The following is a 26,474-nucleotide window of genomic DNA, read 5'->3' on the forward strand; positions in this document are numbered from 1 at the left end:
GATTGAGTAGCATGGAGAGCTGCATCAAACCAGTCTCTGGACTGAAGACCACAACAACAACAACAATTTCAATCCATTAATAACACCCATGTCAAAACTATTCTGATCAACGTTCTTCCCCTCACTAATTATGCCATGGTTCTCATTTTGACCAGTCATTGTTCTTTAAATATCTAAGTTGCACACATGATTTATAACTAATATAATAGTACACTGTCTGTACCTTTTTTGCCCAACAGTGCCTGAAAATCGATTTGCTGCTGATAATTTCAAATTCACTCATCATACATTGCTGCTGGTTATTGGGCTCCATATTGAAAGATTTTTGCATGATGTGATGTGTGTGTCACTTTTCTCCATGTATAATATAACCAGCAGGTGTGTCACATTAACAGACGTCGTGAAAACTGCTTTTCACTACAAATTTCTCGTTATATGCTTTCTTTGCTAGTAATTTTTAGGAAGTAGACAATGAAAAGTTCACCTGATAAGTTACTGGTGGGTTTGAGACTGTACGAGTCATTACTGAAGTTGTAATTTATTTCAGATCAGTTTAACTACATTCAATTTCAGCAACATCGTGTACACCACAAGACAACATTAATCACTTCTCACTGGAACTTTAAGGTCACGGATTTGTGACATGAATATCCCCACTGAATATTTTAGGAAGCGTGGCAGACCAACAAAGATCAACTCTATCTGTTTATTACAACAGTGCTATACCAAGCATATGCTTGAAGCGACAGTCACACTTTCAAAAAGCCTTGTCACTGGGCAAAGATTGCTGTTAAATGCTGCACATGGTTAAACCAGCAAAAGCTGTCGTAATATAACATACTCTGTGATAACACCAAGCAACAAGCTTACAAATAATGTCTCGAAATACAGTAAATATATCGATATGGGTGGATGTAGGAACCTCACAAAACTCTGGTGAGAGTCGCTGCAAGAGAGGCTTACTGTGTCATTCAGAATGTTACAGTTAAAATTCCGAGAATATGTCCTTGAAGAAGAGTCAGACAACACATTACTTCATCCCAATTATGTCCCATGAAATGACCACAACAAACACGTCAGAGAAATTACGGCTTGTAAGAAAATTTATCGCTATTCGTTCTTATTGTGCACCATTCGTGAATGGAACAGAGAAGGGGAAATGTGATAGTTTCCACACACTAAGATGACTTATGTAGCATAGATGCAGAAGTCAAATGACTTATAATGATGGTGATAATATAATGAATATTAGTGTACAACAAAATAGTAATAAGAGTCGTTATATTAAAAAATAATTTAATGTTCTGGTTAAAATAAAATCAGCTCCATCTTGTTTTTAATTAACCCCATGTTGGCAGCCACTGCTCTAGGAAATCCAATTTTGGCTTGGAAAGAAGTGAAACACACGGTTATAAATCTCGTTGACCAACTATCTATGGAATTAAAATGTTTGATATACTCTACAGTACTTTCTAATAGAGATAATAATTTAATAAATCTCTATAGCTCAATGACCTGGTACAAGTGTCTCTATTGGAGGCCACTTCAGCAACGTGCATGTCTATCATCCACCAAGTAATCCTACTAGGGACAGGTGACCTAAGGTTTAGTGTAGAATCCCAAAGCACAACATCAGGACCACAAAAACGACTATGTTCAACAATGTTACTGGGTGCATTACGTGTTTCCACCTCTCCTCAGATGAGGGTATATACTGCATTCTCAAATATCATCGTTTTGGTGGTCCAGGTGTTATGGTGTGGGGAGGCATAAGGTTGCATGGGTGTACTGACCTCCAAATATTTCAACATGGTACACACACTGGTCAACGTTTTGTGAACTATACTCCTTTACCATGTGCACCTGTTCAGAGATGCATTCGACCTGACTTCATTTTTGTGGATAAAAATGTGCGATCAGGTCGAATTGCGCAGGTGGAGGAGCGCCTGGAATGAGAGGATATTCGACAGATCGACTGGCCTGGACATATTCCCGACTTCAGTCTCATCGAGCACGTATGGGATGTGTTAGGGAGATGTATTGCAACATGTCCACAAGTCCCAACGACCATCCAACACCTGTCCATCACGCTGGCGAAGAAATGGACTATTCTACCACAAAAATGCTTACTAACCATGTGGCCAGCGTGGGAGCACATTGTAGAGCATGCACTGCTGTCTTGAGATCACACACCTTATTAAGAACCGTCCTGCCTTTTGTAAGTACAGGGGTTCATTATGAATCACAGCGATTTCAGTGTAATTATAGTCTTTGAATAAAAGTGTCATTTCTGTTAATCTCATTGCACATCGCTTTCAATTACTTTCTGTATTGTGAGGTAATGTAATGTATGCACTACATCATACTATGTCTGGTCCATGTTCCATCTATGTTACTTGGCAATGATATGACATGGGAAAGTTACTTTCATCCTTCAGTTTTACACAACAGTGTACACTGTAGACTGCCAAGCACAACGATATTACATTGTTTCAGGGTATTACATTTCAAAAATCATTTTAATGCCACTTGAAATATAAAAAGTTTTATTTTTTATTATGATTACCCAACTCCATAAAGAATTAGGAAGAGTACTGTATTTGATTAACTATAGTGGTTGTAGCAACATCTAGCTTCAAACTCAAGAAATAAATAAACTGGAAGTACTCAGTATCATTGAGAATTGAGCGTTTGGTAGAAAGTGTCAGATGTTACGGTAATTATGTTATTTTGGTTATAGAATTTTGAAGCATAATGAATGAATGCATAACAATAAATGTTAACGGACGGTGTTTTACCTGCCTCTGTTGCTCCTTAATTATATCTTGTTCTCCGAGTCACAGTGTATTATTTTATTACTATTATTATATATTACAGTATTACAACTTAGACTGTGTCCTTAGGTTCTCGTTCATTTTGGGATTCATGGAGCTCGTTGTAATGGAAGTTCGATAAATTAATGAATGTTGATTTAATCATACTTCAGATATTAAGTACCATAGTGCTTAGAGCCATTTGAACCATTTTTAATCATACTGAACGAAGACAAACCATACATCCTAATATTTTGTAGTTTTCCTGAATGTGTCAATGGAAACACTAACTGGCAATTTTTATAAATAGAATCAAGTGTCTTTTTTCAAAGTATGTGATCTCAAACGCAGGTAAAGGCGTGAATGAAAATATTATCGTACTTTCTTACAAGGGAACCTCCCCATCGCACCCCCCTCAGATTTAGTTATAAGTTGGCACAGTGGATAGGCCTTGATAAACTGAACACAGATCAATTGAGAAAACAGGAAGAAGTTGTGTGGAACTGTGAAAAAATAAGCAAAATATACAAACTGAGTAGCCCATGGGCGACATAGGCAATATCATGGAGACAGTTAGCTCACGAGCGCCGTGGTCTCGTGGTAGCGTGAGCACCTGCAGAAGGAGAGGTCCTTGGTTCAAGACTTCCCATCGAGTGAAAATTTTACTTTCTTTATTTTTGCATAGTTATTATCTGTCCGTTCGTTCATTGACGTCTCTGTTCACTGTAATAAGTTTAGTGTCTGTGTTTTGCGACGCATCGCAAAACCGTGCGATTAGTAGACGAAAGGACGTGCCTCTCCAATGGGAACCGAAAACATTTGATCGTAAGGTCATAGGTCAACCAATTCCTCCACAGGAAAACTCATCTGATATATTCTATACGACACTGGTGACGGCATGTGCGTCACATGACAGGAATATGTTGTCGACCCACCTAACTTGTACACTTGGCGAATGGGTAAAAAGATTCTTCTACCTTGCCCGATTTAGGTTTTCTTGTGAATGTGATAATCGCTCCCAAAAAAGTGATGAAAACATAAGAGTTTGTTACATAAACTGAAAATAAAAAATTAAACTTTTCACTCGATGGAAGATTTGACCAAGGACTTTTCGTTCCGCAGCTGCTCACGAGACCACGGCGCTCCTGCGTTTCCAACGTCCTTGAAGTTGCATATCTTCCCATGAACTACTCAGTTTGTATTTTTGGTTGTTTTTTCACAGTTCCACATAACTTCTTCCTGTTTTCTCAATTGATCTGTGTTCAGTTTTTCAAGGCCTATCCACTGTGCCAACTTATAACTAAATCTGAGGGGGGTGCGATGGGGAGGTTCCCTTGTTAGCATAAAATTGTAATATTGTAGTTTATATGGAAGAGAGAGGCATTAATTTAGGAAATGACGCATGTGAGTTTTGTTTTAATACCCACTGAAAAGTTTTACTTTTTACGGGAGTCACTGTATTTTTCATTTCAAATGTTAAATTGTAATTAGTCCGTACCAATAAGGTTGTTCGTTGACGCATGAGCATTGGATCTTTGACTGTCTCACCTGTTAGATACCAAGGATAATTGTCAAGTGTAGCACGCATACATCTGCGACAGAGTGTTGTAAACATTGAATGACGCTAGTGAATGACAGCGATACCAAAACTGTAACATCCTAGTTTTTCCGTACCAGAGGAGCTAATATGCGTTGGCCATCGTTTTCACTTATACTATCTGGTGTTTTCCTGGGATATATTTCATATTCAGTGTGGTCATTAGCGCAGTTGTTTGTGCCACCGGCATGTGGTAAAGGCGAACGTTGCATTCCGTCATTTCTAAGAAGTAAACCTAAATTACATGTAAGTATGCTAACAATGAAACAAAAATGTCAGAGAAATTATGTTTATGGATTTGTAATCCAGGTTCACGGATGTATATGTCTGGAAAACCGGAGCGAGTTTAAATTTGTCTACATTTCCCGAACTACGGTGAAAGCTATTGTCATAATGATGACTGTTGGTCATTTCGTGGTAGGAAATTATTTTGCCTTTATTGTAGATACGGTGCGTCTTGGTCACGTATGTGTGGTTTACCAGATGGTAGTGTGCACTGCTGTAAAATGCAGTGCACGTGTGTAGTAGTAAATCAGTGCCACGTAGATCTACTGAAATAATGTCTTCAGAGTGTCTTCTGGTTTGAGGTTTATATTTATGTGTGCATATTTATTTGTTGACACGAGTTTGACAAAATTCAATGACATTCCAATTCGTTAAATAAGCACATAATTGTTAGCGAAATAGCAATTTAGCTAGTAGGCCTACTACAAAAAAAGACTAAATAATAATAATGTCTTTACAACATGTAAAAATGAGTTACTGTAGAATAAATCCATCTCATCGGAGTGTGATAAGGGTGTATTATTGAAAGATGAAAATTGGACATATCATGTTGTGGGTAAGAGGCACTTTCATGGCACTGTGTGCATTTAATGGGCATATGTCCTTACTAATCAGACGGAAAAGTGGTAGATGTGTTCATTGTATAGACAAACAGGGCAAGCATGTACTACACAAATAATAAGTAATGAAGAAGAAGTTGCTGGTAAACAATTCCTAGATATAAAGATTGTCATGTGTCAGTAAACCCTGGCATGATATGTATGTACCTCATACATACTCTTTATCTGCTTATGAAGCTGACTTTTAAGTGTTCTGGCAGCATTTTATTTGTTTCATTCTCTATTACCATCGGCCAGTGAAAAATTATAGCCACTGTCATGACAAACTATATTGCCCTATACAATTATGTTTTATTAGAAAGTACAAAGAAACAAAAACTGAAAGCTAAATGATATTCACATGCAAAGAAGGAACCAAAGAGGCATACGGAAAATAACAGGATCTCACCTACCCCATTGTTTGCAACAGATATAGGGAAATACGGAAGCGTCCGATCCCACCCGTCTGCTTTGACCCATGACGTCACAAATATGGCAGAAACAAAAACAAACACACACACTTTCCACAAGAAGCCTAATGACACTAACGGGACAAGCGCGGGAAATGGGGTATTTTGGGTGGGGGGCAAACTAAATATAAACAAATTTAGGTGCCTTGCGTAGCTATAACGTGTAAGTGAAGACAGCCATGCATGAATACCCACCCACCTCCCCAGGGGTCGTAACCCCTGCAACCCATAGAAGATAAAGATGCTTCAGTAGCTGATTAGTGTTTTTTGTCTTTTTTTAAAAAAAAAATCTCACGGGATAGAACGAACAGATCAGAAAAGTAAATAAAATAAGATAAAACTGAAGTGGAGACAGCCACACTCAAACCAAACTCCGCGCCGTCATGACGTCACACACGACAACACCCTTACGTCACAGGTCAAAGCCGACGCGTGGGATTGGACGCTTCTGTCGACCCCAGATATAGCTCATGGTAAGCAAGAGGTCTGTAATATCAGAATTCAGGATGAAGTTTCAAATCTGGTACACATGTGTGTTTTTACAACTTCCCTTAATATGATGTATTGCTTGTTAGCTTTTATCTTGGAGTGTCTGGTCAACACTTGTTTCACAATTTTTCTGGTATTTCACCAGCACAAGTGACTGATGTTGTCAAAGATCCATCATCCATTGCTGGTGGAGGACTGGAGCTGAACCTGCAACTGGTGGTTGTGTGTACCTGTTGTGCCAACATATCTGAGAGTCTTTTCCTGGTCATTTGAGCTGTGGTTCACTCCTTGTTACCTGCAATGGTTGTTCACAGCAGCATGGGAATCCAGGATCTGTTTACCCTGAGGCTTTCTGCTTTCTTGTTAAAACTGTTGTCGTGTTAGTAGTGTTAGCAAGAAAGAAGGAAGCCTCAATTTAAATGGAACTTGCATTTATTTGCTGCTGTGAATGACCATTGCAGTTAACTAGAGGAGAACCACGACAGCAATGTCTATGGAAAGCACCTCAGATGTTGGTGCGATAAGTACATATAATCTCTGGAGGGGCTCAACTCCAGCCCACTGCCGGCAGTGGAGGGTGAACCTTTGACAATGACAGCCACTAGTGTTGGTGAAACAGCAGAAAAATCAATGAACAAATGTTGGGCAAAGATCCTAAGACAAAAGCCAACAGGCAGTACATCAATAGGTGACTGTAAAACCCACAACCTTTTTTTTTTCTTATTATGTTGCAGTACTGTTTATAATGTGAAAGTATTTCTCTGTCGTTACTTGTTTTGGATATTTAATTTTTTTTTGTGAGGATAAACTGATAGCTATGGTAATCTAAGATTTCTTTAATGGCCTCCCAGTGTTGCATTATTTATTGTTTTAGGAAAACAGCTCTTAAAACTGGATAGATACTCGTTAAGAAATATGTTGTATTAAGAGCTAGCATTAAGCTCAGTGTACACTTCACCCAGCCAGTGTAAATGAAGCTTCCTTTAAAATTTTCAGTTGTTTTGTCGTTATAGGTTTTTTTACTGTACAGGGGTCAGAGTTATGTAATGTTACTAACTGTGCTTCATGATATGAGAGTCTGTTTTTCACAAGATAGAAATGTATTTCTGTAACTTCCACATTTTGTTTGAATACATTATATATTAGGGTACTACTGTCTTGAGTAACTCAGGTTGGGAAATTAATTATGGTACTAAATTATAAGTGGCTAACAGAACTTCCAGATCATTTTTCGTGTCAGATTCCTTCAAGAGGTTACATTAAACTCACCACAAATTCATAGTACCTTCTTTCTGTGATGCACAACACAACAAACCATCAAAATTTTTCATAATTAGGCTATTTCCCATTTATCCACGGGGACTTCTGAAGTGTAGCAATCACAAAAGTTACATTTCCCAGCATTAACCTGCATTGTATCCTTTTACCAGGAAAATTGCCAGACAGCTCTACATTTTGTGAAGTTATTTTATTTTGTTTTGACAGGCAGTTTCATAATTTCAGTACATGACATTCAGGCCCCAACAAATTAGAACGAGTATGTATATCAAGGTATACCACAGTGGACCTTACAGAAAAGCAGTGTAATAATAAAAGTACTTAAAATCTACAAAATGCAATTAGCAACTTTAAGACAAGTACCTGTGCGCATACAGCGTAAAAAAGTAATGTACACATGCTGGTTAGTGTTGAAACTATTTTAACATCACAGAATTAGAACAGAACATGCCAAGCATTACAAAAGACAATAAATATACAATATACAATCAGAAGCACATAATTCTTATAGATGAGAAACACCCTAGTTCTTATGAAGACCCACCCTCATTCAAAGTTAAACATTGTGATGTAACTTATGAAATACATGATAGTGTGTGTATCCATCCCCTAAGTATTATCACAATTGATGATATATCAAAATTAGTTGCCACAACATCAAAAAATGCAACTAAATGCAAAACCCAATGGCTGACATCTTATTAAATGAATCACAGTATGCATAAAAACATGTGAGAAATAGTCATAAAATAGCTCTAGAACGTGTGTTATATACAAAATCAAAAATAAAAAGATATGACTTTGTGTCCCTTACATCAGTTAAAAGGCAGGCAAATACTAGGGCGGAACAAACAAAGACCTCAAATCCATATTAACTAAGGGGAGGCCTCTGAAATCTCAGCTGACAATGTAATACTACTACCCTGGGAATATAAGGTATCATGCTATCAACCTTTCTATAAGATGACGATCCCACACAAATAGGAACTTATATATAGCAACTTTGATAGTGTAGGAGTGGAACAAACTAAAAGTGAGGTAAGTGAGCAAAGACCAACAAGGCACCCAGTAAGCCCATGAACTAAGGAACATACAGATACAAAAAAAGGGGGGAGGCAACAGTTGATTGAAAAAATTAGTTGTTAAATGGCCTCATGCTATAAACCAGTCACAAAGTAGAACAGTACTAAATCAAAACCTTGCAAATGATGGAGATAACCATGGTGATAAAACAGGCAATGTATTGGTGGTATACGCGTAAACATGCTAGGAGTCTCAAGCCACACAGTAAAACTTGTAGCACACAACAGTAGCCCATAACATATCGAAGCTCGTGTTGTGGGTCACAGGTTTTACTGCGTGGCTTGAGACTCCTGGCATATTTAGGCTTGTGCCAATATTGTTTTTATCACCTTGGTTTTCCCCATTATTTGCAAGGTTTTGATTTGGTATTGTTCCACTCGAAGATTGGTTTATAGTATGAGGCCATTTAACAACTCCTCACAACTGTGGTACCTATCACCCCCTCTCCCTTTTTCTTGCTAGTATGTTTCTTAATTAGTAGATTTATCCTTTGGTATCTTGTTGATCTTTGCTCACTTACCTTACTTTTAGCTTGTGAAGTCTATCTATTAAAAACGTTAGTCCACTCCAATCAAATATGAAACAAAATATAGTTAATACACACATTCATCCATTACCACAACAAGCTGAAACCTAAATCAACATGCCACTGTTTTGTAATACTTTAGTTGAGCGCTATGATTGTGTTCTAGCATCTGCGGATGGGTACAAACGAGGTGACTCCATTGGCTGCTGCCCCCCAGGATGCTTACAATCCTCTAGTCAACATGTGGCTCTGAGCATTTATGGTACTATTTACATTCATCTTCTGCAAGTCTTAACATTTGGAGAACCTTCTGCAGCACAGTTATGTAAGGCTTACCAAGGCAAGCAGCTATGCTCCGGTGGACTTTGTAGATCTCGTGGAACCTAACAAACTAAAAAACAAATCTGTTAATAGTATGGGTGAACTGTTGGAGATCACAAACATTCACACAACAAAGAAGGTTTAACATAATAATCCCCCTGGAATTTCATTAGGAAAATTGAACCTTGGTAATTGTAACAGGGCACAACAATGTTAGAATGTCTTTACTTTGGTAGAGAGAGAAGATGAGCCTTTCAGGAAGAATCCCCCTTCCACATCAGCAAAACACTGAGAAGTATTGCTGGAACAGTAAAGTCAGTCAAACACAATTCAAGCGTATTTGGTTGAAACTGCTACATATTGGCACACTATCACCTTTCTGAACTGGAAGAATTTTGATTAGTATACTGTTGCTGTAGAAAAGCATAATACATTCAACTTCAGTAAGTGTGTGGTACGTTGTAGAGATATCGAGGACATGTCCACTGCTAAACTGCAAAAATAATGGGAAACAGAGAGTGTTATCAGGCTCCAAACTAAAGTGCTTTGTAGACTGCTCAGGTAATCAACCATCTTGGAACAGCATTTTTAGTAGGAAAGAAAATTCAAAAAAATTAAAGTGAGCCAGAGAATGCTGTCTACTGTTAGTTGATGTTGGTAAGCAGCTGGAAATCATCATGAGTACTCTCAAGCAATTGGAAGCTGTTGCAAATGGTTGTTTTGAGAGGGTTACCATGAATCATGTGCCAGAGTTACCAAAAATACCTTAAATGCTATTATTGCTTCCCGTGAATCCTCTCTTGTCTACAAGGACTATGAAATCTATCACTGCTTTTCTGCTTAATTGGGGGTGACGTTTCAGTGGTAGGGCTAGGCATTCTGTACAGGGTACACAGGAACCATGGAGAACTAATGGTGTTATACTGATCCCCCAATAAACAAATTTGGGGTGCCGTCTATCGCTGAAACTGAGACTTCCTTCCACTGTTGGAAAACCTGCGGTGTCCCATCTCAAGGGGAGGCGAATGCAAAACAGCAGGGATCTGTAAATCATCAGCAGTTGAAACAAATGGCAAATAATGGTACTCCGTAGGGAAATGTCATTAAGGGATGGAAAGAGACACCAGGTGCACTCAGTGTGTATAAATGGCAGCCACCTCCAACATGTAGGAATTGGGTGTAGCTAACTGCAAACTTTGGAGCATATTGGAACAAACAATACCTGTCGTGAGGGCACAGATGTCATACTTGAATCATTCCAGTGACTGGCAGGACCAGACTTGATCAGAGGTTTGGTGGAGAGAACTATTTGCAGCATTTCTTTAGAACTGATCATGGCAGTCTGGTTCTTAGTCGAGTGGAAAGCTTGAACTGGAGACTTTGAAGTTTCTGTGACAAGTTAGGTTGTGACTTCCTAGACTTGCGCCATTGGGCTGATAATTGCAGGGTCCCCCCCCCCCCCCTCCCGAATTGGGTCAAATATGCACTGCACATCAGAGGCTGCTACCCCAGTAGCTGAATGTGTGTGGCATGCACATAAGGTTATTTTTTTTTACATTAGATGACTCCATCCATTCCAGATAATTACAGCTGTAGGAGACCTGGAAATATCAGTGTAAGATCCAAAGAAATGCTCATTACAGGTGAGAGTATTAAAATCCTTAGACTTCGTCTTCAAGGAGCCAAAAAAATTCCACTCTCATAGCGTGGCCAAAGGTTACTGTGAAACAGATACAAATAGTGAGAGATGAGAAGAGCGAACAGGAGGAGTGAATTTAAAAGTAATACACGATGCAAAACAGCCTGCTGGAAGTTAACACAGAGGATACGACCTAGAAAATATACTTGTAAGTGACAGAATCAGTGCCCAAACATAAAAAATTATGGGAAACCCGATACTAAGAGAACAACACAAACCAACTTTCATTAATCATTGTGGCTATCAGACTCAATGTAGTTCCGTTTAAAGGACATTTTAATTCGACGAGAGAGAGAGAGAGCAGAATGGCTTGATTTTACAGAAGAATTGAATGGAGAAATCATGCAATTGGAATCATATATCAGTTCTTATGACAACTTTGTTCTGTTATTTAAAAAAAGTCCAGGACCAGGAAGTACATGCCGAGGGGCTGTAGAACTGAATACGTTATGGGCTTGGAGGGAGGCTCTAATGAACTTCTGGAGCAATATGAATCAGTGAATCATGACGATCCTTTCTCAGAAAACAGTATTCAAGCAGGCAAAGAGGTTCTAGAAGCAGTATCAAAGTGCCAAGTGAAATTTGGTCCAAACTGGTAACAAATCTTTACATGAAGCAAAACAGCAGGTGATTGTGGAAGTTAGCAAAAAGTCTCTACAACTCCGGCACCTTATCTATTTGGAACAACTCCTGATGGGATAGCTCACTGCCCTCTAGTAAATGGGAAAATACCATTTAAAGTAAAAAAAAGAGTGAAAATCCAATGTGATATGGGTAATGAAGTGGATGCTTCTGCCATGCCATTCAGTATTCAATCAGGCTAAATGGAGGAGACAAAGCTGCTGGCTTGAATGATATTCACATTGAACAAATAAAGAATTTTGAGCCTGCAGCCCTAAAATGGATTGTACAGTTAACGAATAGTTGTAGCACTACCATGCACATTCTGAAACTCTGGAGTATAACCAAGGCAGTGGCTCTGTTAAAACCGTTGATAGAATCCACAACACTTCAGACCTGTGTCACTTCTGGCGCTTGAAAGAATGGTTGTTGACAGAATTTTTTGGAACAATAAAGACCAAAATCATATCATAACAAGCAGTATTTATGCATGCCAAAATACTAAATTTCACCCAATACACATTGGATGGCTTCAAACAGAAGCAGATAACTGGAGTCACCTTTATAGATCTCTTGGCTGCCTGTGATACATCAACCGTAAATACTGCTAATTAAATTTTATAACATGACTAAGGACTTTTGAAAGACAAATTAGTGGAATATCTCCTTCAAAATAGACATCTTTGTGTGATGCTGCAGGAGAGGAAGAGCTGCTGGAGAAGGCAAAAGAATGGCCTACCCCAAGGTAGTGTCCTGTCACCAATTTTATATAAACTATCTGCACAAATGACCCACCTGTAAACACTGAGATGAGACAGTCTATACATGATGATTATACTGCCATAGCTGCACCAGGAAAATCATGTGAGAAAGTGGAAGGGAAACTGATGCGGGGTGGAGACTTAGCCGTCTACTACAGAGAGAATTTCCTTAATCCAAATCCCTCCAAAACTCAGATGTGTGCCTTTCACATTAGAAATAAAGATGCTCATAGACAATTGAAAGCGATGTGGCAAGGTCAGGAGTTGAACCATGATGACTTACCGAAATATTTGGGTGTCCGACTTGACAGGGCTCTGAAATTTGGGAAGCAGTGTCAAAATGTGAAGGGAAAAGGTATGTGCAAGGAATACCATCATCTTAAAATCCACCAGCACGGAATGGGGAACTAAAGCTCAAATTCTGAGAACATTGGTTCTCACACTGTTGCTCTGCAGCAGAGTGCAGCACCACTCTCACACAACTACGCACATGTCAAATATGTCATTTTGCCAATTGATGAGATGATGTGCATAGTTTCTGGCTGCCTAAAACTAATGCCAATCCAACAAATTTACTCCTTTGTTGTCATAGCGCCACCTGCAATCGGAAGGCAAGTTGCAGCTGAGTCCGAAAGGAGAAAACAGGCTGATGGTCATAGGCATCCATTATATGGCTACCAAAGAAACCACAGCCGATTAAAGTCCAAGAAAGTTTTATGCAAATGACCAGCCCTTTAGACAAACTGCCTGCAATACAATTGAAAATTTATGGCAAAATTGCCTGAAATGTAATAGAAAATTTATGGCAAAACTGTATTAATCACACACTAATAAAGTCTAAAGAACAGCTGGCTAATGGAAGTAATCTACTATTTCAGACATGGAGGTTACTTAAGAACTGGTGTGAAGTGGTGCAGTATCAACTTGTGAAAATGGGGGTGTAAAGAGAGTGATTCCTGTGAGTTTGCTGCAATACAAGGTCATCAACATCTAATAATATGCCCAAAAATAGGCAAATCTTGCAAAATGGTGGACCTTATCATAGCAAATGACAAAGCCATCCTTATGGCTGGTTATTGAAAATTTGCATTATAATTGGTAACCTAGACACATGAAGTAAATACGAGGTGCATTCAAGTTCTAAGGCCTCCAATTTTTTTTCTAATTAACTACTCACCCGAAATCGATGAAACTGGCGTTACTTCTCGACGTAATCGCCCTGCAGACGTACATATTTTTCACAACACTGACGCCATGATTCCATGGCAGCGGCGAAGGCTTCTTTAGGAGTCTGTTTTGACCTCTCGAAAGTCGCTGAGGCAATAGCAGGACGCCTGGTGAATGTGCGGCCACGGAGAGTGTCTTTCATTGGTGGAAAAAGCCAAAAGTCACTAGGAGCCACGTCAGGTGAGTAGGGATCATGAGGAATCACTTCAAAGTTGTTATCATGAAGAAACTGTTGCGTAACGTTAGCTCAATGTGTGGGTGTGTTGTCTTGGTGAAACAGCACACGCGCAGCCCTTCCCAGACGTTTTTGTTGCAGTGCAGGAAGGAATTTGTTCTTCAAAACATTTTCGTAGGATGCACCTGTTCCGTAGTGCCCTTTGGAACGCAATGGGTAAGGATTACGCCCTCGCTGTCCCATAACATGGACACCATCATTTTTTCAGCACTGGCGGTTACCCGAAATTTTTTTGGTGGCGGTGAATCTGTGTGCTTCCATTGAGCTGACTGGCGCTTTGTTTCTGGATTGAAAATTGGCGTCCACGTCTCATCCATTGTCACAACCGACGAAAAGAAAGTCCCATTCACGCTGTCGTTGCGTGTCAACATTGCTTGACAACATGCCACACGGGCAGCCATGTGGTCGTCCGTCAGTATTCATGGCATCCACCTGGATGACACTTTTCGCATTTTCAGGTCATCATGCAGGATTGTGTGCACAGAACCCACAGAAATGCCAACGCTGGAGGCGATCTGTTCAACAGTCATTCGGCGATCCCCCAAAACAATTCTCTCCACTTTCTCGATCATGTCGTCAGACCGGCTTGTGCGAGCCCGAGGTTGTTTCGGTTTGTTGTCACACGATGTTCTGCCTTCATTAAACTGTCGCACCCACGAACGCACTTTCGACACATCCATAACTCCATCACCACATGTCTCCTTCAGCTGTCGATGAATTTCAATTGGTTTCACGCCATGCAAATTCAGAAAACGAATGATTGCACACTGTTCAAGTAAGGAAAACGTCGCCATTTTAAGTATTTAAAACAGTTCTCATTCTCGCCGCTGGCTGTAAAATTCCATCTGCCGTACGGTGCTGCCATCTCTGGGACGTATTGACAATGAACGCGGCCTCATTTTAAAACAATGCGCATGTTTCTATCTCTTTCCAGTCTGAAGAAAAAAAAACGGAGGCCTTAGAACTTGAATGCACCTCGTAAGAAGCAGCAGTGCTGCAGCTGAGTCTTGGAGTCTCTATAGAGTGACCCTTTGATGCTGCTGCAGTGAACTATGGCAAGACTGAACACATTTGAGGGAGCACAACTGATTTTCCAATAAATATCCAACACCAGTTGTTATCTTCAGTTTTCTAATTTTAGTAGAGAACAGACTCTGTAGAGTCTCTTGTAGTAGCGGTGAGTAATAGTTGAAATTTTCTATTTGTCAGAATAGAGGAAGAAGCAGTAGCTTGCACTTGTCTCATGTTTTGAATCCGTGTGTATAGTCACAATGAGTAATGGCTGATATTTTTTTGTGTGAGAGTATAAAGAGGAACTTGTCTCCCATTCTGATTAAAACATTTTATTGTGTTTTGTTGGAATGAGTTGCAAGCAGAGTTCTCATTTCTGATACTGAAAGATAGAAGTTGTCAACAGAGTTTTGCTAGAAAGGACAGAGTGGTAGGGTGTACTCACTACTTTACAAAGACATAAAGTCACTGTAAGAAACCTTTGTGAATAAGGCTGAATTATTGGCAAATAAATTGTTCAGAAATCAAATTCTTAAGTCTTTGCACCTTTATTTGCTACCACGAAGCCAACTACTTCTCCTCTCCATTCCAAAAATTGCCTGTGCTAAGCATCCTAAGAGACTTCCTCCCTCTCGCACTGCAAATGGTAACTTAATAGACCTCAGTCCGCATTGGCATCAATGTCCTGATTGTGTAACACAGGCCACACCTTTGTCCAAATTGGTTGTGTGACCTGTGCCTTGATGCGACACTGAAAACTACCTAGATCAGGTATTTTGAAAGCCCAGTCATGAAATGTATTAGTTCTAATGGTGATAAATAGAACTGAACTCATTGAGGATATCCACAATGAAACTGATATCAGCGACCACGAAGCAGTTGAAGCAACAATGGTTACAATTGTACAAAGGACAACAAAAACAAGTAGAATGATTTATATGTTCAACAAATTAAAGGAAGAACCAGTAGTATCATATCTCAGTGAGGAAATGGAAATGTTTAACTCTGGAGAGAAACTGGGAAACTGTGGCTCAAGTTGTGCTTGATAGATATGTGTGGTCTTTGACACAAAACCTAGGTAGATGGTGTACAGACTAAGTCTGAGTCATTCATTTAAGGCAACAATAAAACTAAGCGCTATTCGTAATTCGTAGTTTGGCCATCTACATGATGTGACAGCATTGTAGGAAATGGAGGTTTCTGAGGGAAGTGTTGTCTTCAGCTTGAGTTGTTGTTTTGCTGATTTTGCTCATAATTTTTTCAGTTACAGTTGATTTGCCTGCTAAAAGTATCACTCTGATGCAGCTTCACAGATAATTTGGTGCACTTTTTAAAAGATCAGTAATAACAAACCCTTCCAGAAGCATTTCTATAAATAAGCTCATGGCTCCATCGAGATCAGAAAAATTTATACTTGAGAGTTTCTTTGCCATGCAGTGGTAATCAGTCACCTGATGCCAGCCATCATCCACTCTAGTGATTGCAATGTGGTACACCTTCATTAAAATCATTAGGTCTTCCTGAATGTCCATTCCTGTCAGAATGATCCTTCTTGAAATTAAGGAAAAAAAAAGTTTTATGATGTGATTTCTACAATGACGCACGTCGCACTCAAAAAATTTTCAAATTGCCACTGCTGCCTTCATCTCTCTATTAAATCCCAATCACACAATGTGGCACAAATGTTAGTTCTTTTTCCATTTGAGTCTCTATTTCATAAGACTGAAGCAGCACTCATAAGATTCTGATGTACAAAATCCAATATGTAAACACAAGAAGAAAAGCTAGTAGGTCATATAAAAAATGGCAGTTGTAGATACACTCACAGAAACATATGCACCACCAAAACAAACATAAATGTTATGAACTAGTACACCAACTCATTTTTTTTAGACAAATTTTAATCGTGATGATACTGCAAGGTAATTCTTATTGTTACTTTGGTTTCTTCCATCGTAAGTGTACCGCAAATTGAAATGTTCATTCATTAGACACTTTATACAACATTGAAAGTATTCAGGTAGTTGATAGTTTTAGTTCTTTTGGTTTTTATAGACTGAATGACAGTTTTCCTTAAGGACAACATATTCTAAACATTACTGCCAGAATTTTTTGTGTTTCTTTTTCCGCATTCTGATGAAAACTACTTCTCCTGTCATGTTAGCAGATGCTGGAATTGAATGTAATCTGCGCACACTTGCTTCTTTTATTTTCACACAGATTTTTTAGACAACTTTTTCAGTCAAGTAAAGTGGTTTCCTTGCAAACTACCCTTTCTTAGTTTCAAAACTGTAAGTTCATTTATCTGCTACAAACATCACCCCAATGCAACTTCAAACATAATTTGGTACACTTTCTAACCCATCAGTAATAACGAACCTTTCAAGAAGTACGTCACAAATAAGCTCATGGCTCCATCAACATCAAAACAATTTCTTTCCCAGAGGCTCTTGGCATGCAGCAGCCATTGACAACCTGACGCCATCTGCCATCCACTCAGCTGTTCCCTGTAGATACCCATATTTTGCAATCAATGATGTGTGTGTTGCGCATTTTATTTGTGTTTGCTTTGGGTTTAGTGCCAGCCACAGCATTCACAAAACAAATCTTTTTTAAGTTTATAATGATCGAAATATTTGTTACGTATTGTAATGTTTACAGCATAACCATTGGAGATGATCTGAAAAAGTGAACCACATCTGGTGAATCAGCTTTTCAGTTTGCAGTATGCTCAAGAGAAAAACAGAAATGATAGTGACAGTTATTGATTTATGGTGTCTAATTTGCAGCAAGTGCATTTGTGTACTGTTGGAAACTATGCTCTAGCCAGTAGGCCTAATTACAGAGTTGGGAATAAAACTCATTGGCTAATGCTTTCACTATTCTGGCCCTTAGTGGCCACGTCCTCGAGACACAAGCTGTACTACTCACTTCAGAGCCCACTCAAGAAACAAATGAGCTATGGAAATGTGTTCCTCTTGTCACTAGTATAACCTAGACATGGTAACAACACAGAATATATTTGTCAACTCTGGTCTTTGAGTTACCTCCTAGATGGCACAGAAATATCCTGCTTAATTCACTTGACGTTTTCTTGTCATTTCTATTGAATTATCTGAGTGGTTTTCACTTAAGGTGTGACGTCAGGTTGTCAGTTTACAGTTGTGTCTCTAGGAACATCGTTACACACAGTAACTACAACTTATTTTGTACTTTACATTGCAGATTGTCTGCCTAACCCACCATTGGGCCCCTGGCCAACATGGGGCCCTGTCACTTGTGGCACTACTTCTGCTACAGATCTGTCCTACTATTCTTTTTTCCTCTCTGCCTTTCCATCAAATTGTCTTGTTGGTGCCATCCATACTTAAATTTGGTTTATGATTTTAGGCACTCATCTTTTTCTCTTTTGGCACTTTATACATCTTTTCACCCTTCATTACAATGTCACCATTGTTGGGTTTTACCTACCATTCCTCTGCCAAATTTTACATAAGGATGGATCATGCAGGGAAGGACACTTAACTTGGTGTACATTCTACCCTCTGTGCCTTTCTGTCTTTCTAGTATTCTTTTCTGGCAAAAGTGATACATACAAAACTAATATGGTAGCCATCCAATTGTGGGGGGTGGTGGGGGTGGTAGCTTCCTGACCATCCAGAGATCACACTGGAAATCCCCACATATGCCAAGGAGTTTGTGTCCAAAGTGGCTGGGGCATGGGGAGTCCGAGCAATGGTTACCAGACCAGGTAGCCGTTGCTGTGGCTGGGTGGCACATGTGGAGAGAGCCCCCATTCAGAGTGGGTGGCACCAAGGAGGATGACTTACAAATGAAGCAGTGCAAACTTTCTTCTGATGGTGGTTGTATGGCCCCTGCAGTCTCTTTTGAAGGAAAAGATTACTACAATGCAGAGAGATGTGACCCCACCTGGCTACACTTTGGGACGAATGTAGGGCTAAGAAACAAGGGGGAGAAATACTCCCCAGAATACTAAGTATGCTCTAGGAGTGATGAAGATTCCTTTCTGGCCACAAAATCATTACCCTTTGTTGCATGCCTTGAAGACAGGTTTGGAGAGGTAGCAGTGACTTATAAATGGAAAGTGGTTTGGTTCTGATTAAAACAGCATCCTCTGCTCAGTCGTGGGCACTGCTTGCCTGTAACAAAGCCATCCCATTGTGAGGGTGGTGTGCGTGGTAGCCCGCTGACCATCCAGGATTCGCACTGATGATGCCTGCACTGGAAACTCACCACATAAGCCTGTAACAGTCATCCTCCATGACAGTCTCATTATGGTACCGGGTATCATCTTCCAGTGTGACCTCCTTTTGTAGACCGTTAACAAGTTAAGTGGCAATTTGGTGTGATGGGGGATGCATTTTGTCCATTGTGTTCAGTGGGAACAACAGGAGAATGGTGTTGACTCTGCCATCTCCAAATCTAATGAAATTTGGTGTGGAGGTTCTATACGGTCTGTGGTGGCTACATACCAAATTTCAGTTCAGTTTCTTCAGTGGCTGAATTCTTAGAGCACTTTAAAGAGAGGCTACTCACCTCCGCATCATGTATGAAAGTGCAAATGTGCCAACTTTGCTAAGCTTTTTTAAAAGTTCTAGCAAAAATTTGGTCAGTTGCTTTAATATACGCAGACAACTTTTTAGTCTGAATCACACCATGGCAGAAATTAGGAATTTAGCCTTACCTAAATATAGAGACAAGCCTCTAAAGTGGCTAAAAAATTCTTTGCACTGTTCTGAGAGCCATGGTTTGTCTCATCATTGCTACTTTTCATATGAACCAATCACACCAAAACTTCGGAGGGTTGTTCATATCCATGATGTCTATATATTGACCAAATTTAATTAACTTTGGATGCCCAGACGAGAAGATATGCATCTGCAAAGGTGGCCAAAATTTTCTACTTGCAAATTTTAGAGTATTTTTGGGGGGCAATATCTCAACTGTTTCTTCTTCAATCCTCTTTTTCTTGCTACAGCTGGATAAAGCATGCTTTAAGCTTTCAAAGAAATATTGTTTAATTTCTGTATCTTTGAGTCTGATGAGTAAGAACACATTTCAAAAGTTATTATTTTAGCACTTGGAGAAGATTTAAAAGTCAAATATTTTGCTCATTAAGTCCCACAATTAATTATTTTTATTCGACTGTATAAGTCAGTTTCAAACATTAATTTAACACATGACATAAAAACAAGTATAGTACAAAACACAGCAAATTTGCAGAACAAAAATACTAAAGAGTCAGTTCCATTTTTCATTAAGCACTTCTACAATTTTGTCAATGACAGATTGTGGATAACTGTATTGTCTTCCTAGTGATGATGTTGATGGGGTTTCTAAAGTTACGAAGATATGTTGCTCAGGAATCCAGCAGGTATCTTTAGCAGTCGGCCAGTGGAAGGAACTAGCATGACTGTGTGGGTGCATAAAGGTGATGAGGACGTCTTTTTGTTCATGTGAAACTTCACATTTTCAACCCATACATACAATACTTGGAATTGAGACTGCTGGAATTTCTTCACCTGCTTTGAAGGTGTTAACTGTGAATGCTGTAGCATCATTGGAAACTGCGCTTACTCTGAGCTGATTACAATTAATTGATTTTCTCTTCTTCCAGATTCTGTATGTCCCATGGTAAACCTTGTTTCTTGATCTTGGAGGATTTTTTCAATTTCTTCTTTTGGTACATAAAAAAGCTTTACACCTGGAATACTATCATCACAGAATTTGAATAAATCATATGGAGCCAATATTTGGTTAGCTAAGGCCCTCTGCAGACTAGCACAGGCTGCAAGTCCTTTTGCTGTTCCCCCAATGCCGTCACAAGGCAATTTACCAATGGCTTGTTCCAAAAATATTCCATTTGGCAGTGATGCTAAAATCCGTTTCATACAGGTATAAATTGATGAAATTTTTGAAATTCTTATTTTGAGCAGCTGAATAATCACTAAAGTAGTAAATGTTCTTAATGTTTTGAGTCTTTGCCTTGAAATATGCTATCAACTTTATTTGAAAGGCATAGACAGCAATGGTATTATGACAGGACAGTTGCTGACCATACGAATGCTCATATGCTGACATTCTTTGCCATCAAAATAGACATCAGATGGATGAAATGTGGCCAGACTATTCTCACAATGGAATCCTTGCACAGTATCCTGAACAACAAATTAATATTCTCAGCAAAATCTATAAATATATTTAATTCATTTTTTGCAAGATTCCTTTTTAGCTGCTTAAGATATAAACTTTGGTGTTTTGACACAAAGTGATGTCTTCTTAAAGCGATAATTTTCAAAATCAGTGCCTCCATCAAATCTTCAACAGTTCTCTGGCAAGTCTCCAATGTGTGTCTGCCAGCATGGACCCATTGATTGTATTCCAGTGTTTCTTCAGGATCACAGTCTGTAGAAGAGTCTTCAAGAAAAGCCTCTAGTAGCATTTTTCCTGGACATTCCTCACCATGTTGGAGCATACTATTTTTTGATTCCAAACTGCACTCAGTTTTTTTTTCATCAAATCCTTGTAGTCATCTTAAATGAATGTTGCTGAAGCCAACATTAATCTGACATTTTGATGAAAATTGCATGTACACATACTGAATGTGGTACAGAAGCACCAGCTGTACTACACCGTTTCGGCATGAGCTCGCAAAATTTTGGGAGGCTTAGTTCATTTCCGTATTGCTTATAATGACCAGTGAAAGTTTTTTAAGGTTAAAAAGGAGCAGGCATTTCTCCTTGTGAATCTTTCCCCATATATTCTTACTGCAACAGAATCCTTTTTGCCTGGGGATTAACGATAAAACTCGTCATCTTCAAAGAAAGGGAGGACGTTTTGTTTTATTTCATCAATGAGCTTTTTTCCCCTTTTCAGTTTGCAGTTGTTGCCAAAATCCCATCTTCCGTCTTTAGTTTCCTAGCCTTCTTCACCATCTTAGTTGAAACACCAAACTATTTACCCATTTTTTCAGTAGTGTAGCTGTTTGGGGCTAGGGCCAAAATTTGAACTGTACTGCTATTGCTTGAAGTCTGAAGTTTAATTTTAAGTTATTTAATTAAGATGTCCATTGCTTTACATTTATGGCACTCTTCCATTTGTATCTGAGCAATAACTACTTGGCTCACACCAGCAGCTGTGGCAATTACCTTAGTAATATTACCTTGGGCTTTCAGAACTTTGCACTTTATGTATCCCATTGAATCCCTTTCGCTGATCTGTTGAAGCTTTAGTAGTGATTCTCCAAGTGATGATAATGAAGTGTTAGCAGTAAAGCAAGCATCAACACCACCCATGTCTTCAGTAGATTGTGATTCTTGCTTAGCCTGATGGGATGTTTCTTTTTGGGCATTTCGTTTCTACATTTGGTACACATTTTCTGACCAGGTTTAAAAACTTCATTAGTCAATAACTTCAGCCTATCAGACATTGCTGTGTTTACTGGTGTTCAGGCCTTCTTGGTTATATGTCTTTCTTTACCACATGTGTTGCAGACATTCTGGTTTGAACAAATTTGGGCATCTTCAGTAAAACTAAGCCCAGACCTACACTGAAGAATGTCCTTGTCAATTGGTGACATTTCCTTAACTGACTGTAGTTCCCTTTTGCCGTGATAGAATGGTGATGACTTCAGACAATATTCAGTGTTGTTTTTATATAAAATATACAAATTAGGCTATTAAAACATATTGTTTTAGTGTTTATCTTCAGCTACAACAATAATTACTAATTATTCAAACACGTAGTGCTCAGCACTAAGATAGTACAGTGTCAACATCAAAGATTACACCGCACAAAAGACTGACACTGTGAAAATTGTCAATATGCAAGATCCAGAAATTAAACAATATAGCTTTGAAAGCTCTATCCAGCTGTGGCAAGAAAAAAAGGGTTGAAGAAGACACAGTTGAGATATTGCCCCCCCCCCCCCCCCCCCCTCAAAATACCCTGAAATTAGCAAGTAGAAAATTTTGGCCAGCTTTTCAGATGCTTATCTTTTCACCTGGGCATCCAGTACTAATTAAATTTGATTGATATATAGACATCATAGGTAGGAATAGCCATCTGAAGTTTTGGCACGATTGGCTCATACGAGAAGTAGCAGTGGTCGGTCAAATCATGGCTCTCAGAATAGTGCAACAAATTTTTTAGCCACTTTAGAGGCTTGTCTCTATATTTAGGTATGGCTAAAACCATAATTTTTGCCATGGTGTGATTCAGCATAAAAATTTGTCTATTTATACTAAAGCAAATGACCAAATGTTTGCTAGAACTTTTAAAAAAGCCTAGCAAAGTTGGCACATTTGTGCTTTCGTACATGATGCAGAGGTGAGTAGCTTCTCTTTAAAATCTCCTAAGAATTCAACCACTGAAGATACTGAACTCAAATTTGGTATATAACCACCAAAGACCATGTAGAACCTTCATACCAAATTTAATTAGATTTGGAGATGGTTGAGTGGGGACACTTTTTAGTATTGGTTCCTTTGACGTAGAATGAACCTGCCTGAAAAGGTCAACGTGTATGTGTATTGATGCAGTATGAAACCCTATGTCTTCCCTTCCATGTGGTACTTCAAATGTATAAGATTTGGGCACATGTCCTTGTGTTGTAATGCCAGACCCATCTGTAGAGATTGTAACTGTCAGATGCACATGAAAGCTACATATGCCCCCCCCCCCCCACCCCCACCCCCACCCTCATCTGTGTCAAGAGCAGGGAATCCCACTGTTCACTGGACTGCACCATCTTCCAAAGAGAAAAGAAAATCCAAGAATACAAGACTGTTGACCAATTCATGCATAAGGCGGCCAAGAAAAAAATATGATTATTTGCAACCTGTCCATATGACTATAACATTTGCTATGGCTTTGATGACATCGTTCTTAAAAAAAAAAGGTAACAATATCCTTGCCTTCAGGCCTTCGACATTGGGCCCTTGGGGCCCCTTGACTGTACCTGGTTTCCTGGTTGTTAGGGGCCATTCTCCCACTGTTTCCCTAACAAACTATTCGGTAGTTTTGAATCCCCACTCACTCTGGACGTCAGTCTCCAAGCAACACCCTCCTCTGGCATCTTTCACCAGGAAAGGATCCCTCAGAGTACTCCTCTCTCAGGATTCTGCTGATCTGCAATCAGATATCAGCCTGTAGCTGAAAGTGCCAGGTTGCTGGTTGTAGGGCTTCGTGTTCGTCCTCTGTTCCTGAAACTAGGTCAGACAAGCCCTCGCGAACATCAGAATCATCCAAGGAGAAGAGGGACAAAAAGGAGACCTTGAAGATGGAGGTTCTGGTGGTCTCAGTGCCACCAGACCCCATGTTCTGACTCTACACCTGAGGCAAACTTCCTGGTGGTACCTGTACTACCTGATCCTCCTACACAACATGCTTTGGTACTGATGTATGTTGATGTTGTATCCTTGCAACCAGTGGCAGCAGTCTATGCTGGACCATGACCTGCCTCCTTGGTCCCTTCACATCCATACATCATCCTCCATTCGAGCTGAAGTAGTTTTCCACCATTTGCCTGACCTCTGCTGTCTCTTATGTGTTTCCCCTACCTTCTGTATTACCTTTCAGAAAACTTGGTTCCCAGCATGCCTATCAGGACTATTTTTAATTGAGCTGACTCACACAGGGTGTCAGGTGGAGTTTGCATTTAATTTCTGGAGTCTGTGAACATATGAAACTCAGTATGACTTCGAAGGCTGTGGCTCTTAGTTTGAGGATCTTTCTGGATTTTACCATCTGTGATGTGTACCTTCCTCCCAGTGCCAATGGCGAAGTGTCTCAGAATGTGTTGTCTGCACTGATTTCTCAGCTCCCACTCCCTCCCTCCCTCCCCCTCCTTTCCTCACTGTGGGTGACTTCAATGCCCACAGCCTAATGAAATGTGGAACGACAACCACTGACCATGGTAAAGCCATGTGCTCAATCTTTGTCTGTTGAATACCGGTACCCCTTACACTTCAGTGTAGCATTTAGATCTTATTCGGCCATTGATCTTTCCATTTGCTACCCTGGTCTTTCCCCCTACATCCATGGGAAAGTCCATGATGACTTGCGTGACAGTGATCATTTTCCGACCGTCCTGTGCCTTCCTCAGAGTCGCTCGCCTGGATGTCCATGCAGATGAGCTCTCAGCAGCACTGACTGGAATGCCTTTGCATCAGTCATTGCCCTCAGCATACCCAAGTTGAGGTATCGAGGTGGCTGTCCATAGTAGAACTACAACCATTCTATTTGCAGCAGACATAGCAATCCCCTATTCCCCAGAATCTCCATTGGAAGATGGTACCTTGGTGGACTTCAGAAATCCCTGTGGCTATTAGAGATCACTGATGGGCTCTCAATGCCATAAGTGACATCCATGTATGGAACACCTCACTGCCTTTAAACAGCTTCATGTATGGGTTGACCACCTAAAAAAAATGACAAAAAGAGTGCTGGGAATTGTATATTACTACCATTGGACTGCTAACTCCCCCTTTGCAGATGTGGGCAAAGGTGTGACACCTCTGCGGACACCCCCCTGCGGGTTCGGGGGTTAGAATAGGCCCGCGGTATTCCTGCCTGTCGTAAGAGGCGACTAAAAGGAGTCTCACATGTTTCGGCCTTACGTGATGGTCCCCTCTCGGGTTTGACCTCCATCTTTCTAAATTATTCCGAAGAGCGAGCCAATTGGGGAAGGGCGCCTTACATGGTGCACTGTATCCATCGCGCTTTGAGACCTTTAGCCGGCTTTTTTGTCGTTGCAATGGTGTCCCGCTCGTTTTCCATCTCTTGGGCGAGGATTCGTCCCTGGGTGCGATTCCCACGCTGCACTCTGCAGTGTTGCTTTTAACTGCGACGACGACCTTGGACATTTTTGCACCTAAGATCCAGCACGGTAGCCAGTCCGTTGTGGTGGGGCCGCCATGTACCCTGTTGGTTGTAGCCCCCTGACAACACAGGGATCGCTCTACTGATGCCTGCGCTGTTAACTCCCCACGTATGCCAAGGGGTAGATGCCCATCTCCCTGGGGCATCAGGACTCCCGGCAATGGCCATCCTGCCAGGTGGCTATTGCTGCGGCTGGGTGGCGCCCGTGGGGAGGGCCCTTGGTCGGAGTAGGTGGCATCAGGGCGGATGACCCGCAATGAAGCGTGGTACATCATCTCTCGCTGGCGGCCAGCCACCAGCAGTCTCTAAGCGTTCGAGGGCTTATTTTAAAGCTAACGTTTATGACCCCAAATCGTTCCCCTCCCTGGCCACACCATGGGAGGAACGAAAGGCAATGAATGACAGTGACGTGTATTCGCCCAGGTATCTCGTCTGTACCAGAGCTGATGGTGACTCGTTTCTATCCGTGAAGCCTCAGTTCTTTGTAGAGCATTTAGAGGACAAGTTTGGGGAGGTGGAGGGCTTGTCCAAAATGCGCTCTGGGTCAGTTTTGATAA

At 40.2% G+C, this 26,474-nt stretch overlaps 1 protein-coding gene across 1 annotated transcript in view; it reads left to right on the forward strand.

Moving 5' to 3' along the window:
• The first annotated feature begins 4,381 nt into the window (after positions 1-4,381).
• LOC124607917 (cleft lip and palate transmembrane protein 1-like protein) overlaps positions 4,382-26,474 on the forward strand; it is a 161,191-nt gene continuing 139,098 nt past the window's right edge. Inside the window, exon 1 of the mRNA XM_047139943.1 lies at positions 4,382-4,656. Coding sequence (XP_046995899.1) covers positions 4,501-4,656 — 156 coding nt within the window. The 5' untranslated portion in view covers positions 4,382-4,500. The remainder of the gene's footprint in view (positions 4,657-26,474) is intronic.

The sequence above is a fragment of the Schistocerca americana genome, chromosome 1 (genome assembly GCF_021461395.2).
Source record: "Schistocerca americana isolate TAMUIC-IGC-003095 chromosome 1, iqSchAmer2.1, whole genome shotgun sequence".
In the NCBI taxonomy this organism is placed as follows: domain Eukaryota; kingdom Metazoa; phylum Arthropoda; class Insecta; order Orthoptera; family Acrididae; genus Schistocerca; species Schistocerca americana.